This window comes from Oncorhynchus mykiss, chromosome 10, assembly GCF_057628025.1.
Source record: "Oncorhynchus mykiss isolate SJ-2025 chromosome 10, ASM5762802v1, whole genome shotgun sequence".
NCBI classification, from domain to species: Eukaryota; Metazoa; Chordata; class Actinopteri; order Salmoniformes; family Salmonidae; genus Oncorhynchus; species Oncorhynchus mykiss.
In genome coordinates this window covers 72,584,494-72,601,544 of record NC_143031.1, presented here as the reverse complement: position 1 = coordinate 72,601,544, position 17,051 = coordinate 72,584,494, and the positions used below count along the sequence as shown (strand labels likewise).

The following is a 17,051-nucleotide window of genomic DNA, read 5'->3' as shown; positions in this document are numbered from 1 at the left end:
TCTCAAACATCTTTCTCCTGTTTTAAGTTCAGACAGTGCGACATCTATCTCAACTGATAACATTCAAAAGAACTTGCAAGTTGTCCATTATTTTCCCTTCCAAACAGTGACTGATGCTGAGTGTGTGTACAGTATTCCAGCCTGGGGCAAGGCAACAACAACAGGCCATGGTGTCAAACAGAAACAGACGGTGGCATCCAGGCTCACATTACTCATCTCTGAAGGCCAAGTTCTCTGACTGGTATTTCTGATAGTCAACGACTCAACTATCATCCCACAGCCACCCACCGTTCATCTGTCTCATTTCCTCATTCCCTAAAAGAACCAATAAGAGAAGGAAAGAGATTGTGTGTCATGATTGGTGGATAGGCGATGCTCTGAAATGGACTCTGCACTGAGGGCCCGGGACTTGGCGGAGTACAGCTGCCACGTGTGTCACGTTGTGGCTAGAGCTGCGTCCTGAGAGGAAACCAACACTTTTTAAAACATTTTTTTTAAAGAACTGACAGGACTTATAGGGTTTTAAAGGCTGCTGGTTTGAAACGGGGGTTTCTGTTTTTTTTTTGTTCAATATGTGGTTTTCTAGTTTCTTGTAAAGGAGGAGGACAGTGAGGTTTTGAATGAACTGAGACCTAGGATCTGATGAGGTTGTTCTGTTGGCTGGCTGTTTGATACCTTTTTTGTAGGAAGTGCTTGTATTACCTGAAGCGTTGTGGAATGTGCTTAGGGCGTGAATTGTGACATACCGAAAGTTGTGGGTCTATCCTCCCATGTCGTAGCTGTTTATAAGGTTCGACTGTGTTGCAGTGAAAGCGATGAACTCAAGAGAAATAGGCCTAGGTGGAAGGTTGCATCACAAATTGATCTCATTTGAATACGGATGCAGTGAGGGAATCACGGGGAGTAAAACCATCATGACTGTTCAGTTTTGAATGTTATCACCTTTGTGTCAGTCTATGGGAATACATTTCAGTAACAGGTCATTTTAATACTTCAGCGTGAGCCATGTTTCCCACGGTTAGGATAGACCTCTGGACAGCCTTCAGTTGAGCAGCATTGTTTAGTAAACTGTGGCCAGATATGATATCACTTCAGCTCTAGGCCCGGAGAGGCAACAGCAGGGTCCCAACAGTCAGCGAAGCAGATTAGCATCTTGTTACTGTACGTACGTAGGCCTGCACCACACCTAGGAATCAACACACCATTCACAAGTGTCTCCTCTCTGGCCGTTCTCACTTTCATTAATAATGAAACAGAAATTAGACGCAGCACATTCTCGGTAAGTTTGTCAAATCTCTGTGGGATGATTCCCAGTTGAAAAATTCCCTCTGTGCTTGTTCCCTCCTGGTTCAAGGGACGCTCCAACCACGATTTCAGAACTCTATCTGGAAATGTTGCTGCCCTAAACACATGTGATGGCCATCAGTTGTAGCGCTGATAAAACGTGCTGAATGTCAAGTTGTTTGGTGTACCATTTTCTCTACTAGTAATAGACTAGACTAGACTATTCATTCTGGTGCACAAGCATTCATTGTTTTGATTGGATGGTATTTTTAGGACGATTATCCAATGTGTTTGCCTTCGCAAAGAAACACTGAATAAATGTAAGAAATAATGCATGCTCACCTATTTCCCCCCCATCTCTAGATTCCAAGTTACCACACACAACTCTACCCATTATTCTATCAGAGTGGAACATAACTCCTCTCATTGTCCTGAGGGTGCGTTGCTGCATTGAATTGAATTGTCAGTAGAATTCTATGCAATGAACCGTAAATTGAGAATGTGTTCATGAGGCAGTCTTGTTGATTTGAGAGTGCAGTGCACACAAACAGCTTTGTCTCCAAGCGCTGTCCGTTGTCCAGTAAGTCAAAACGTAGTGCCTTGAATGAGAAGTAACGGATCATTTCTGCACCCCTCCCTCGGGATTGCCACCTGACATTGTCTCCACATCCTCTGTGCCTGACACCTGACATTGACTCCACATCCTCTGTGCCTGACATTGACTCCACATCCTCTGTGCCGCTCTCAGAGAAACTATTCGTCATCACCTCCAATCCACCCATATGTGTTGTCTATTGATAGCCTACTGTTACAACAAGCAGGGGCAGTCTCTGTTGGGCAGAATGGGGAACTAACATGTGAGGACTTGTTCAGTCTTGTCCCGCTGCGAAGCATGTGACCCATCAGCATATTTCTGGAAGGGTTTACTTGATGATTACCTTAGTGAGTTATTTGTTTTGCCCCCTGCTCCTGTTCCAAACACTGCTGGCCTGTCTAGGTTCGCCAGGGTTTCTCTGCTCCGCCAGTCGGCTGCGAGCATTAACGGTTCACCATGCCTCAGACAGTCTCTGTTCTCTCTCTCATTCACCACTGGAGTGTTGCACCACATTACAGTATGTGGTACTGGACAGCTGATGTGTAGTGCTAAGATGAGGTACATTTTCCAAACTACAATGAGTGAGCGATACAATACATAGCCTAATTATAGTCTCTCTGCTTTAACTAACAGTAGCCAATGTTCCTCCTCGGGAGTCTTGTTGACATTGACAACAGTAGGTTATTTCTCAATCGTGGCATTTATGGAATATTCTATGCTCATGTTTTAGTTGGGTGGGGAGGGAATAGTCTCTCTGCTTTAACTAACAGTAGCCAATGTTCCTTCACGGGAGTCTTGTTGACATTGACAACAGTAGGTTATTTCTTAATCGTGGCATTTATGGAATATTCTACGCTCACGTTTTAGTTGGGTGGGGAGGGAGGGGTGGGTTAGTACGCATTTCCTGTATAGAATAGTCCTGGAATGCCATGCTGTCTCAGCATTTCTGGAATGTAAGGTCACTCTGTATGGTAAACCAACCTCACCGTTTAGTAGTCGGCTCATGCGCACTCACTCTGACTATGATGTACCGGTTCTTCACAATGTTCTCTGTAACAGCTGATTTACTCTGTTAATGATGTGGACACTGGAGAGACCTGTTAGCAGAGCTTCACTGAGCTCTAACTGTGACACCCAAAGCAGAAATGGGTCATTGTATGTGTTGTGTAATTTCAAGCCTCAGTAAGAAATCATCTCCATTTACTGGTGTGACCAAAGGACTCATTGGCTCCTGTCAGTGTCCCTACAGTCTTAATGTGTTCCTCCTGTCAGTGTCCGTACAGTCTTAATATGTGTTCCTCCTGTCAGTGTCCGTACAGTCTTAAAATGTGTTCCTCCTGTCAGTGTCCCTACAGTCTTAATGTGTTCCTCCTGTCAGTGTCCGTACAGTCTTAATATGTGTTCCTCCTGTCAGTGTCCCTACAGTCTTAATGTGTTCCTCCTGTCAGTGTCCCTACAGTCTTAATATGTGTTCCTCCTGTCATTGTCCCTACAGTCTTAATATGTGTTCCTCCTGTCAGTGTCCCTACAGTCTTAATATGTGTTCCTCCTGTCAGTGTCCCTACAGTCTTAATATGTGTTCCTCCTGTCAGTGTCCCTACGGTCTAAATATGTGTTCCTCCTGTCAGTGTCCCTACAGTCTAAATATTTCCTAGTAACATGAGGACAAGGAGTTGTCTTTCTAAGCTTGCCTTTCCTCAGTGTAACGTTTAGGTGGTAGGTAGCTTCAGGGCCCGGGGTAGCACCTCGCAGCAGCCGGTTTCTGGGCTTGCTCATTTGAGCAGAGACTGGGTAGAGAGAGTGTGTGAGGGAGGGGCATGTAGAACTGGAATGTGGCCTGGGTGGAACCCTGACTCAGCGCCACAGCTCTGGAATCTGGAGGGCAGCTGCCTGTCGGCATGGCGACAAATGTTAAATGCTGGCTCAGTCCATCCTCACCACCCCTTGAAGTATGAAATGTATAATCATGGTAGCAATTGAAATGAAACAGTTCAAAGATCATGGGGAAAATATTAGACCAAAGTTGAGGACACAACAGTTCTCCTGACACGAGACTGAATCCAAACATTACACTGTTATGTGCATTTTACATTTACTGTACTTTTCGCCACATTTGTTAATAACAATCCGATCATATTCTGGATACATTCAGTGACATGATAAGAATATTCCTGGAAAATGTGGGGTAGGTGCAACACAAGACAAAAATGACAAGGGTTTGAGTGAGCGGACTAACTGGTTTCTCCAAGTGGCCACACACCTTTCCAAAGTGTACACAGTTCATATGTAATTTCAATGCACTTTATGACAAGTATTTTTTGAGCTCTTCTAGCTGTGCTGTTGAGGAACTAGAGCAGCACACTTGTAGTTGTTTGGAACACAGCCCTGCATCCCCGCCATCACACAACTAAGGTTTACGCAATCAAAAAACGCTCCATTATAAATCGCATCTGGGACAGGTGGGCATCATTTAAAAGCTGTTCTATTGACAACATGGCTAACATGACATCAACGCTCAATTTACTATAATCCTCAACGTCTCATCTTTCAAAATACATTGAGTCCTCTTATTTACAGCATTTCCCTCACTCAAGACAATAAAACATGTGCAAAGGTTTCCCAATTAGCAGGAGGTATGGGGACAACGTGTCAGTCAAACCCATACAGTGCTGAGCTCTGTCATTTTATAACATGTTACTTGTACAGCCACTCAAATCTAATTTAGGCATTTATCAGTGCCCAAATCTGCCATTTTCAATCTGTATATGGGTGCGAGTGGAAAGGGTTAATAACTAGTCACCTCCTCCTCCTCTTAAGGGTTTTGGGGGATTCCATGCAGTAATTCCCAGATTTAGTCCACATTGCTAAACAATTTGGCTCGTTTCAATGTCTGCAGCCATGAAATATTTTATTCTCAGTTTCTATGGGGATTTGTTTGTCTTCTGTATTGTGAGGGCCAGTTGTTGCAAAGCACCGGCTTGTTATTAAGACCCTGATCCGTTCAGCATGTATTAGTCATTGTGATGATGACTACTCGTGGATGAGAAACACTTTGTTTTTTGCTACAGTGACAGGATGAATGCCTTTCACATTCAGACACCATTGTTGCCACATTGCACAACTCTAACCTTGAAAGAGAGAAAAATACCACCATTTGCCGTAGAATTTAGTCACTCTGGGCCTACCCTGTAAGATTGTAGTCTATTTATAGGATCTTAGAATGTGTTTGATAAAGTATTTTATGCACTGCGAGGAAACTAAAAAGTCAGACAGGAAGTGAAGTGTTAAACGGAAGAGAGAAATTCTCCCAAGTTCTCATTTTTATCACCAGAATAACTGCCAGCAGGTACGTTCTTCTTGTTTTTCCCCCTGAATGAGACATGGTAGCAGAGTTCTTCTTGTTTTGACCCCTGAGTGAGACATGGTAGCAGAGTTCTTCTTGTTTTGACCCCTGGGTGAGACATGGTAGCAGAGTTCTTCTTGTTTTGACCCCTGGGTGAGACATGGTAGCAGAGTTCTTCTTGTTTTGCCCCCTGGGTGAGACATGGTAGCAGAGTTCTTCTTGTTTTGCCCCCTGAGTGAGACATGGTAGCAGAGTTCTTCTTGTTTTGCCCCCTGAGTGAGACATGGTAGCAGAGTTCTTCTTGTTTTGCCCCCTGAGTGAGACATGGTAGCAGAGTTCTTCTTGTTTTGCCCCCTGAGTGAGACATGGTAGCAGAGTTCTTCTTGTTTTTCCCCCTGAGTGAGACATGGTAGCAGAGTTCTTCTTGTTTTGCCCCCTGAGTGAGACATGGTAGCAGAGTTGTTGAACCCAACCCTTGTCACTGACCTGTCATTTCCTGTGTGTCCTCCCTCCCTCCCAGGACGACAAAGAGGGCCCAGACGCTGTACGACGGGCGGTCCACCAGTCCTCCAGGCGTGTCTCACATCCCCATGGCTGAGCCCTTCTGCACCCGGACCAGGGAGGTCAGTGTCCACGGCCCCGTTCCAAATCAACCACTAGCACCTAGACCGGTGTCTGTGGCCTGGTCCAAATCCACCCCTGCCACTACAATGTAAATGTTGTAGTGGTGGGTGTTGCCTGCTGGGGAGTGAGTGAATGTTATGTCATTGGAACACAGGATGCTTGTGAGGGGAGGACTGCTCATAAATGGCTGGAACGGAGTAAATGGAATGGTATCAAATACCTGGAAACCATGGAAACTGTGTTTGATGTTCAATACTGTTCCATTCCTTCCGTTCCAGCCATTACTATGAGCCTGTCCTTCCCAATTTAAGGTGCTACCAGCCGCCTGTGCATTGGAACTTTTGATTGCTGTTTTTGGTGTGTAGTGAGGCTTTGCATCGTTACAATTATTTCCTTTCTAAGTGTTCATAAAACACACAAACATGGGCATTGACAAAAACACTGACCACTCTCTCCTAGAAAATGACGTCACGTCTCTCCCTCCCCATGCCCAGGTGCTGCTGGAGGTGGCGCGCGGCCTGGGGGTGAAGTGCCACCCGCAGGGTACGGTGCTCACCATCGAGGGCCCTCGCTTCTCGTCGCGTGCCGAGAGCCTGATGTTCCGCCAGTGGGGTGCCGACGTTATTAACATGACCAGCGTGCCCGAGGTGGTCCTCGCCAAAGAGGCGGGCCTTTGCTATGCTAGCATCGCCATGGCCACCGACTACGACTGCTGGAAGGAGCATGAGGAGGCTGTGAGTTTTTGTTTTGTGTGGAAATTCCCTCCCCATCGTATTTTTTTAAATTATTTGTATGCTCTGATGAAGGTCTTGCAACCAAAAGCTTAGCCTTATTTTTATTTTTTTCACCTTTATTTAACCAGGTAGGCCAGTTGAGAACAAGTTCTCATTTACAACTGCGACCTGGCCAAGATAAAGCAAAGCAGTGTGACACAGACAACAACAGAGTTACACATAGAATAAACAATAAACAAGCCAATAACACAAACAATGCAATGACACAGTAGAAAAAAAGAAAGTCTATATACAGTGTGTGCAAAATGCAATGAAATGTGTGCATTGATCCTAAGTGTGTGGAGATTTTATTCCATTACATATTTTATTGATAGGAAAGTTAGTATGAGAGGACAGGGAAGACAGGAAGAGAGTGTCAAACACGCAGTGGGATGGATACGCATCGACACCCAACGCCGACAGTGGCTTGCAGCCGCTAGTCAGCTACCCAGGCCGCAGGGAAGAAGCGTTTACCCACGTGTGTGTGTGTGAGGTTCTGTAACTGTTTCGAGGAGAGATGTTTTGGAATGTCCTCAATTTTCAGTTGCACCACAACACAGGTTATCTGGAAAATTGTTATGCAAATGCACCCGTTTCACTAAGATGACGCATTCATGTACTGCATGTGGTCAATTGTCTTGTTACTTGGTAATATGTCTTACATCCGCTTTCACAGCAGCTGGACATTTCCAACTGCAATATTAGGCAAAAAAATTGTGACTAAGACCTGAAATGCGTCAGCTTTTTATTTTTACCACAGTAAAACACTTACTGCTTTCATTGTTTCAATTTCTCAGGGCTCCGGTCTTTTCCACCACATTCTTGACAAGGTGACATGACATTCAGCCTCACGTGGTATTTAGAGTCAAATCAAATGTAGGTTAGAGGTCACCGTCAGTGAATTCCATGAACATTTTTCATAGAACGATTTCTCCCTGAATTTTGAGAACTAGCCTTTTTTCCTTAATATCCTGTGTGTAGTTAGTCACTTCTCCATCAGTAAGAGCCATTGTTTGGTAGTGAGTCTAAAACGTCCACGACATGAGGGCTGAAGTGACCGTTCTGTTTTACGGCTCTCTACGTGTACTCCAGCTGTCACACTGACCTAGAGGTCGACTCAATCTGATTTTAAATGCATTTATATTTGTACATAAACAAAGCAGGAATTCAAAATGTCTCAAGTTAATAACTAAATAGTCAACTGCCTTTGTCACAAAGCTGTAGCAAAACAAATGCAAATAGTATTTTTCGGGATTTGAAATTGCACAATGACATTTTGTCTGGTATAAATTTCCTCCTCGTCAGCATTTTACAGGCAACTGTTTACGTTTCAAATTCTTCCGCCTGATTATTATATCACTCTGAAGTACCACATGCATGCGCACACACACACACACACACACACACACAACAGCTTCCGAGTGAGTGACTGTCACCCACTATCCAGTTGATAAATTATGTCTGGGGGAGGCTCGGCTTCCCCTTCCTAGTTCCTGCAGCTGACCTCCTGGCCACCCCTCCCCCTCCTTCCCCCTCCTGTTGCACACCCTCTCACCACATCCTTCCGCCCTATCTACGCCTTCCCTCGCTGTGAGCCTGCCAGCCTCCGGTGTGAGTCCTGCCAGCTGAGGTTGAGTCACCGGTATACAGTTGTCCACAGGGCCTGAGAGATCGCAACAAAACAGGCCCTCAGTTCAGGGGTGTGTTCATTAGGGCACACAACAACAACAAAAAATGTTTTTTGCTGGTCATATGTTGTGGTCACTGTGCTACATTTCACAAAGTACCTTGGTCTTATGCTGTAGTGCATCAATCATTAAAAGGTTGTATAAGTGAATGTCCCTTGGAGTTCCATGGTAACATACTATCTTGGGTGGCACACCCCAACTGTATCGTCTTGTTATAAACGGCATGCTGTCTGGAGCTACATGGCATTTAGCCTAGTCGACAGTGTAGGAACAATTTCTCTGAATTCATCATAGTAGTTATCTCAATGTAGCCAATAATACATGTATGATTAGATTAAATTGTTTACATGTTTTGCTCCAATCTAAATGTTAATAGTGAAAAGGATTGCCTTATATCCTGCATTGCCTCAACCGTGTTGATCTTATCCTGTGGAGTCATGGCTTTGTATGTATTATAATGGGGTTGTATCATTATTTACTGCACTGTAAGTAGCTATATGTATCACATCTTGATGCAGCCCTTGCTTGGTCAAAAGTAGTGCACTAAATAGGTGACCAGGTGCTATTTGGGATATAATCTTGATGTCATTGGAGCTGCTGTGTCCAAAGTCTCCATGGACACATCACTCTCTGTCTGACAGAGATTGATACCACTCTCTGTGTTTCAGTTATTGTCATGTGTTGTCATTACCACTGATGATGGAGTGAAGGACAGAGGTAGGTAATTACACAACAAGCAAGGGTTTAACAGACCATTCGATTATCTTTAGTGATTTTCATACTCCCTTTTACTTTAGCTGTTAGTTATACCATGCTTTAAGGAGTACAGGTGTTTCATACCGGTCTTATTTTATAGTCTTATCTAAGCAAACTGTCCTGTAGAAATCACTCCACGGGCTAGCTGCCAATGTTTAAAGAGGATGGGCCTAGCTTTCAGAGCACCCCGTATTACACCCTGCAAGGTGTAAATCCTAAAACGCATGAAGGCTCAAAACACATGGAAAACGTAGTATGAAATAAATGCCTGCTATTGAACCATGCTCATTGCGCACTCAAACTGAACCTGTAGGCTACAGTACAGTGTAGGATGTCTGTGTGAACTGGGCTAAGCTAAGAGCTTTAATTCACAGATGTGTTTATTTTGTACCTCCACAATATTTCAACTGGGGCTTGGGTTGATTTGTTTTTTTGCGCCCAAGTTCAAAATGAAGTTGACGTTCGAATGCGGTTGCCTGGAGACAATCACGAGACGGGTAAGAAAGGAAAGTGAAAGTAATGTTGACAGTAGCTCCAGGTCTTAACGTGTCCGACCGGCTCTGTGACTGTCCAGGCGTGGCACTACGATCTTTCACGATGACTCTTGTCAGATTACTGAGGTGTGAATTTTCATCAGCGATAATATGGATTAAGTAAACGCATGTAATTACACAACAAGCAATGTATTTGTGTGTTCAGGAGGGCGTTTTTGTTGTCAGTTTCCACAGATAATTATTTTTATGAAGCGCCTGCTTCGAACAGCCTTGGTTATACTGTAAAAACAAACTTTGAATATATATAAAAAATGTAACCCTTTAACTAGACAAGTAAGTTATTATTTACAATGCCGGCCAAACCCGGGTGACGCAATTGTGCTCTGCCCTATGGGACTCCCAATCACGGCTGGATGTAATGCAGCTTCGATTCGAACCAGGTACTGCAGTGAAGCTTCTTGCACTGAGATGCAGTGTCAGACCACTGTGCCACTCGGGAGATAATATTACTCTTCTTAAAATGAAAGAGAAAAAATGGTGTAGCAGCCCGGATATTGACAAGAAGAAATGTACACATTTTTATTAATAACCTAACGTTTTGACAACGGTATTTTATAAATGTTTGCGTCTCACATTGTGAGGCACCTCCTTTGGTCTTGCAAGTGTTTAAGGCTGTCAGTCGCCATCTTTCTCCATATTCAGAATGTGACTCGAATTTACCGAGTTAAGCACCTCAATCCCACAAAAAAAACGTATTCATTAAATGTATTTCCTGGCTGTACCAGGTCTGCGTCGACAACGTCCTGAAGACTATGAAGGAGAATGCCAACAAGGCCAGCAGTATCCTGCTCACTGCTATCCCCCTGATCTGCACCCAGGAGGACTGGACCCACACCATAAAGGCTCTGAAGGTAAGATTTACCATTGTAATGTACCCAGGTTCATCTCTACAGGGGGGTTTAAATAGAATTATGTATAATTGAACATTATTTATCCTCAGGCAATTAAGTGCTTTATTTTTTTCCTTACCAAGTCAACACGGCAACGTACAACCATATGGGTTTGTAGGAGAGCTGGTGCTGTTCAGTGTCTTTCTACTAGGTCAAATGCTCAGTAAGCACATTCTCACTGAGTTACTCACTGCTTATTCACAGTTACTCACTGCTGAGTCGGCCTGTATCCACATTGGACAGTTATTGGGTGATACAATGATGGCCTGTCTTGATGCCTCCATGTTAGGCTTCTGGTCTGTATTTAAAGGGGATGTATTTTAGGACGTCTAGCTCTGAAACTACTGAATCCTGCTTAAAGAACTAATGGAATAGTCCCAAAAGTGATCAGAAATAAATGCTATGTGAACCCAGGTCTGGTGTTCAAGGTGATTTCTGTCAGGACACCTGGCTCTGAACCCAATGAGCCATAATGTAAAGTCCCTTAGGCTTACCCTCGCTTCGTTATTCATCCTCACTGACACTTCAGTCAGTGAGATGGTGACTGTAATTTGACGTGCTAAACAGAAATTCCAGTATGGCATGCTTCGTGACGCAACCACTCAAAACAAACGTATTAGTTTGTTTTACTACCAGATTGCGATATGTATATTTTCTGAACTGTTTTTGTTAGTACCTCTGCTACTATTTAGTGTGTGTTTGGTTTCTTTCAGACAACAGCCCAATCCTCAATAATGCTACCAAAACAACATTGAGAACCACCGAAAAGCCTCTCGCCACCCCTGTATATCAGAGAATGACTTGCAACACACCAGCCACCAATACCAACAATGGATTCATCTCTCTCTCTCGATTCCTCATCAGTGAATCACAAGAAAGTGCCTGATATGCATGTTTTCATTACTGTACATTTGCCAGGATTTCACAACACATTTGAGTAACATTACATCGTTTGCCAGAAGCATACCATTCTGCATCCCACTGCTGGCTTGCCTCTGAAGCTAAGCAGGGTTGTTCCTGGTTGTTCATGGATGGGAGACCAGATGCTGCTGGAAGTGGTGTTGGAGGGTGAATAGGAGGCATTCTTTCTTCTGGTCAAAAAAAAAAGAGGTCCCAATGCCTCAAGGCAGTAATTGGGGAAATTTCCCTGTGTAGGGTGCCGTCTTTAAGATAGGTGTCCTGACTCTGTGGTCACCTAAAAGATCCCTGCTAAAATAAGGGTGAACATTTCTCTCTCTCTCTCTCTTATTTATATATATATATGAGAGAGAGAGGGAGACACTGTTTGTATACGGTTCAGCCATGTTTTCATACTGTAGATACATTTTAGAATGTAACTACGCATTAAAGTATGTCTTCTGAAAGAAAGGTTAAAGGACTTGGTTGTTTTCATGGATTGTTTGTAACCTGTATGGTCTGTACATGTAGGTCTATGACCAACAAGACTTTTGCACCGAGTATAATTGGAACAGGACATTCAATCAAAAGCAACTGCCACTTCCGTTGATAAAGCCTCAAGCCTGTTTATCCGGCTCTGGGGTGAAGTTTAGTTTAGGTACATATCTAGGATCAGCTTCCCCAATCCTAACCATTTAGTGGGGGAAATGCTAAACTGGCTGAAGACCAGTGACTAGGACCAACTTCACCATACTGTTTTTCCACTTTGTTGCCCTGAAACAAGGTCAAACCACATTGTTGATAGATTCGTGGCTCTTTACTCCTAATTATTAGGTGAGGGAATAGTGGATTCATGGCTCATATACTTTCCATAAAATAAAAGGCCTTGTTTCATTAAGACTTCCACTGAGGGCATTATCGATCTGTCTCATATCATGTGACGGGATCATCTAAAACTATCTTCAAAACACTTCATGTTAACCTAGCATTTATTTTTACATGGATTCACAGCTGCAGTATTATAACGTGCTAATAGGGTTCACTTCAGGAAGTAGGCTTAACAGTCAACATGATGGTGGATATTCAGTTATGATTGTGTTAGACTGCATGTACAGGTCAAATGTGTTTGCAAGTGTGACAAAATCAATAAAGTTATGTAGATTGGAAATGTGCTTTCATTTTTTTTAATCAGGAAGTTAGCTAGAACTTTAATCTAACACTTGTTTGAAGTGACGCATATGGCTCAACATTGGACTTCCTGTCATTATGTTTGCATAATGTCACTCTTCTGTTACAAGTGAAATGATAGGTACTTTTGCAAAATGCCAGATGCTTATAAGATTCTCCCTTTATCTCATCTTGGTACTGTACCTTTAGTGACAAGTTGTCACCATTCAAATACGTTTGACTCGGAGAAAAATGAAGATCAGGAAGTAGACTGACTAGAGGTAGTGAACATGATGCAGCTTAACGCACGCAAATAAATACTTTTAAATGACAAACTTCAAGAAGAGCACATGGTTTAAATATAGCCTCCTTTCAAAATAGACGAATGCATATATTTTACTATTTAATTAATTAGGCTTGTGAAATTTGCTTCAAAATGTCCAATAACAAACATTGTATTGCCTCCCTCATGTTGGTCTACTAAATGTTTCCAATAAAAATGCCACTGCTAAAACGTATCCTCATGACAAATGTGATACTTTGTCATGACTGCTAGTGTTACAGCGGTCTAATAGGCTAATAACATGATTTCAGTCAGACTGAGCACGAATGGCGGGGTTCTAAGCATTCATTCCTGCCTTGTCGATCGTGCATGCTACATTTTGTACCAGTGTTCCAAAGTTATTTGTGGCTTCCCGCTGGCCTGGTGCGAAATGATAAGAGAAATTGCACGGGGCGTCATACGTCGACATCCAATGCTTTGGTTATGCTTCTCTCATACACAAAGCAAGTGTGTTTTGACCCCAAAAGAGAGCGCTTTCTTTTGCTTTTACAATGGTCTAGTTTAAATTGACCTTTCAAATAAAATGTAGCAACATGGCGGAACGATAAATAAATTATATTCAAGCAAAAAGTAGGCATATTAGGCCCATGAACCAAATTCTTGCATTATTAGTACAATGTACTATTAGAATTTTCAGGCGACGCCCACTTTGCCATCTACTCTTGTACAGTAAGTTACACACACAGTCTCATGAGTGTTTATTTCACAGTGAAATATAAATACCTTTAATGATATTGAATTTGAAATAACTGGGCTATTGTGTAGGGCCAGGGGTATTTAACTCTTACCCTACGAGGACCGGAGCCTGTAGCTTTTCTGTTCTACCTGATTTTAAATTGAACCCACCTTGTGACCCAGGTCTAAATCAGTCCCTGATTAGAGGGGAACAACGAAAAAACTTAGTGGAATTGGCTTCGAGGTCCAGAGTTGAGTTTGAGGGGTGTAATCTATGTTAAATAAACACAATAGTTATCGCAGCCTATCCAAACATTCGTTTAAACAGAACAAGAATGTTCCCATTATATTAGGCCTAAATAAAAGGTTTAAGTTGTACAAATAACAAGTAAATAGTTGGTTATCGAGCTGAAGGGACACACCTTATCTCACGAATGGACACGCTAATTCATTGTGGTCTAGATCCTTCCATTATTTAGATAATTTCCTTTTGATGAAAAGTTAAACATTTCGTTCAATGTCGATGCATTGTAGCGAAACTTATGGATTTCAAATTGAGCTCAATAAATAGTTAATTATAGCCTAAATTAATACATATTTAAGTAGGTAGGTCTACTTAAATAATTCAGAATCGAAGTGACCAAATTTAGGTTTGGCATGAAACAATGTTCTCGGAATTATTCCAAATCCAAACATCATCAGCTTTATCTACAGGAAGTCCAGACCCATTTCCAAATGTCCAATAACACTTGTCTTAATATAAACGATTATGGATTATTATCAAAATACACAAATCCATACCCCACATTTTTACTTTTGGGTTTCTAATAATTCGTTATTTTAGAAGAGTTAAATTCTAAAATAAGATACAAACTCATCATATAGGCCTAATGCAATTTGATAAAAACAATTATTTCTCCAATCAAAAGTTCAAACGGGTGTACTGAAGGTATCAATACCAGTGTGCTTTTATTTTTGGTAAAGTAAATTCCTCACCTTATTAATATTGTAGAGTATATATTTTCCTATAGCAACGCCAAAGCAGTCTATCTGTGATTATTACATGATTTAAAATAACAAACAAAAAAATGACAACTTAACACTAAAAACAAATGTTACATGTACTTATAAATCTTAAGCCTAATTAACAAACCGTTGATTAAGTGCATAAGTGCAATACTCTTCGAGAGGCATAAATAAATTTAAAAAATTATCGAGAAAAAAACTATTTAAGAAATGAATGGGTCTAGAATATACATCCGTATTCTATACAATAAAATCGTCACACAAATAAATACAACGCATCTTTGATTTCACAAAGCCTTCAGAAACGCAACGACATTACTATGTCCACTTTCTATTGCCAAATCGATTGGCCGGCAGTTCCGATTGTCCCGGCTGTTCGGATCGGCGAGGAATTGGACAAGGATCTCTACCGTGTCCAAAAAGCCCATCCTGGCGGCATCGTGTAACGGCGTTGTCCCAGTGTGTCGGTCTGCGATATTAGGATCCGCTCCTTGCATTAGTAACAACTGCGCCACTGGTGAACTGCCCATCATCATCACCTAGGAAATACAAATCAAGTTGATTTTACTTACAGATCTTCTGCTAGAATATTTCATAAATATGCCAATATTTGCGAGGAAAATAATGTTGCCATGGTGTGTAATACGTTATTTAGAGGGGCATTTGAATAACACTAAATAATACATTATGCCTATAGTTCTATCAGACCATAAAAGCGCATGCTTTTCGTTTCAGATTGTTTAAAGTGTTTTAATGATCCAACAATGTCGGTGCTGTTATTCACTTAACAATTTAATAACAATATAATAACAATATAATAACAATTTAATAATAATATAATAATGGATATAAATGACAAAAAAAGCAGTTAGGCCCAACTGATGCTATAACATTGTTAAAGGGTATAAGTCGGCCTACAATTTCTTATGATTTCAATTTTACTTATTTTAATTGCAGCCACACCTTTCGTATTGTAGCAAACCTAAAAAGCATTAAAAATGTAGGGCTATCAAAGTTAAGGCCAAATATAGATAGGAAGAGTCAGCATTGGCATTTTGATAGCAGCCCGAGGACATTTTTTTGTATTTTTAGAGTAAGTCATTAAATCTGAACATATTAATAATTTAAAATAAGATATATCATGTTATATGGATAACTTTGGCCATTTTTGGGAGAGCAATTTTGAGTTTGGAAGGTTGGGTGTGGTGACCTGCATGCATCCTCCATTGCCCCGATATAGCTTACAATGGTAATGCCATGGACCATTTTGATAGAGTATAATATCGAATTATTTCTATGTTTATTTGAAAGACAAACTCATGGAAATATTTCCAACAATAGAAGTAACAATTTGGAGTTTATAAAAGTGAATGGCAGGCCTATAGAAACCACGGGCAATTGCACACCATTCCCATCACTCGGTTCCTGAGGCGCAACAGACTATAAACTATGACGCAAATAAAGCACATTAAAATATATAGAATATATAACAAAGGTAATATAGCTCCCATGCAAATAATTTCACAGTATGACATGCTATTCTAGTAATTTGTTAAGGCAGTTTATGTTTTCAACCTAAAACAGTTGATTTTTTTTAAACAAAGCGGCATGGGCAGTCTCTGCAACGTTAAAATATTGATGACACCGTTGAATATTTACTCTCTTTTACAATAATCACGACACGATCTTAACCAATAGGCACGACGACTAGAGCGTAGCGCGAGACACTTACCTGCAGAGGTGTCCGTCCAAAGCAGTTTACACCGTTGACGTCCACTCCACTTTGTAATAGAATTTTAACACGATTGGTGTTGCCAGTCGCGGCTGCTGAGGCTAGATCATCCTCGAGAGGCATCGTCATGAGCAGAGATAACACCGCTCGGCTCGTGTCAATAACAGTCCAGCACTTCACAGATTCCTTTGACAGGTAGCTTCACAATGTCAATATCCGGACATCTCGCGCAAAATTATATTCATTCGAAAAAAAGCCTAAACAGTCGTTGACGTTTCCTCTTTCAGGCTTCATTCGCATGTAACGTGATAGAAAGATCCTCGGTCAGTTGGCTAGAATAAATTAAAGCGTACATCGTATGACCGATCAGACGGTAGTGTGTCTGGACTTGCCTGTGTTTTGAATTGCTGACGTCATTCTGCAGCAGATCTAACCAGTCGCGCATGCTCTTTTGGAGCTCTAAAGAACACAGTACCAGGAAGAGAGCGAGTTTGTTGACTGTAGAGTTTACAGTGGAAAAACAGTGGGACAAATGCTTCGTCAAAATCGTCTATAACCAAGGTGTTGGATATCAATATGAAACCTATGCTGCTACAATGTCGCCACATTTGTTGTTATAAAATAATTGTATGCGCTGCAATCTACTGCTACAATGTATCACCGTCTCTGGCAGATATTATTGCAACGCGTGCCTCACTACACGC

At 41.8% G+C, this 17,051-nt stretch overlaps 2 protein-coding genes across 3 annotated transcripts in view; one reads left to right on the top strand and one right to left on the bottom strand.

The window, feature by feature from the left end:
• Positions 1-12,572, top strand: part of LOC149980185 (S-methyl-5'-thioadenosine phosphorylase-like) — a 32,861-nt gene extending 20,289 nt beyond the window's left edge. For both annotated transcript variants that reach the window (XM_090187833.1, XM_090187834.1), the window contains exons 5-8: positions 5,743-5,845; positions 6,341-6,580; positions 10,343-10,468; positions 11,221-12,572. In XM_090187833.1, the coding sequence (XP_090043959.1) occupies positions 5,743-5,845; positions 6,341-6,580; positions 10,343-10,468; positions 11,221-11,262 (511 nt within the window). In that variant the 3' untranslated portion in view covers positions 11,263-12,572. The remainder of the gene's footprint in view (positions 1-5,742; positions 5,846-6,340; positions 6,581-10,342; positions 10,469-11,220) is intronic.
• Positions 12,573-14,534: 1,962 nt separating this feature from the next.
• cdn2b (Cyclin-dependent kinase 4 inhibitor B) lies at positions 14,535-16,731 on the bottom strand. Its single transcript, NM_001246323.1, is given in 2 exon segments — positions 14,535-15,154; positions 16,348-16,731. Coding segments are annotated over 2 exon segments (381 nt in total). The 5' UTR covers positions 16,477-16,731; the 3' UTR covers positions 14,535-14,902.
• Positions 16,732-17,051: the final 320 nt, after the last annotated feature.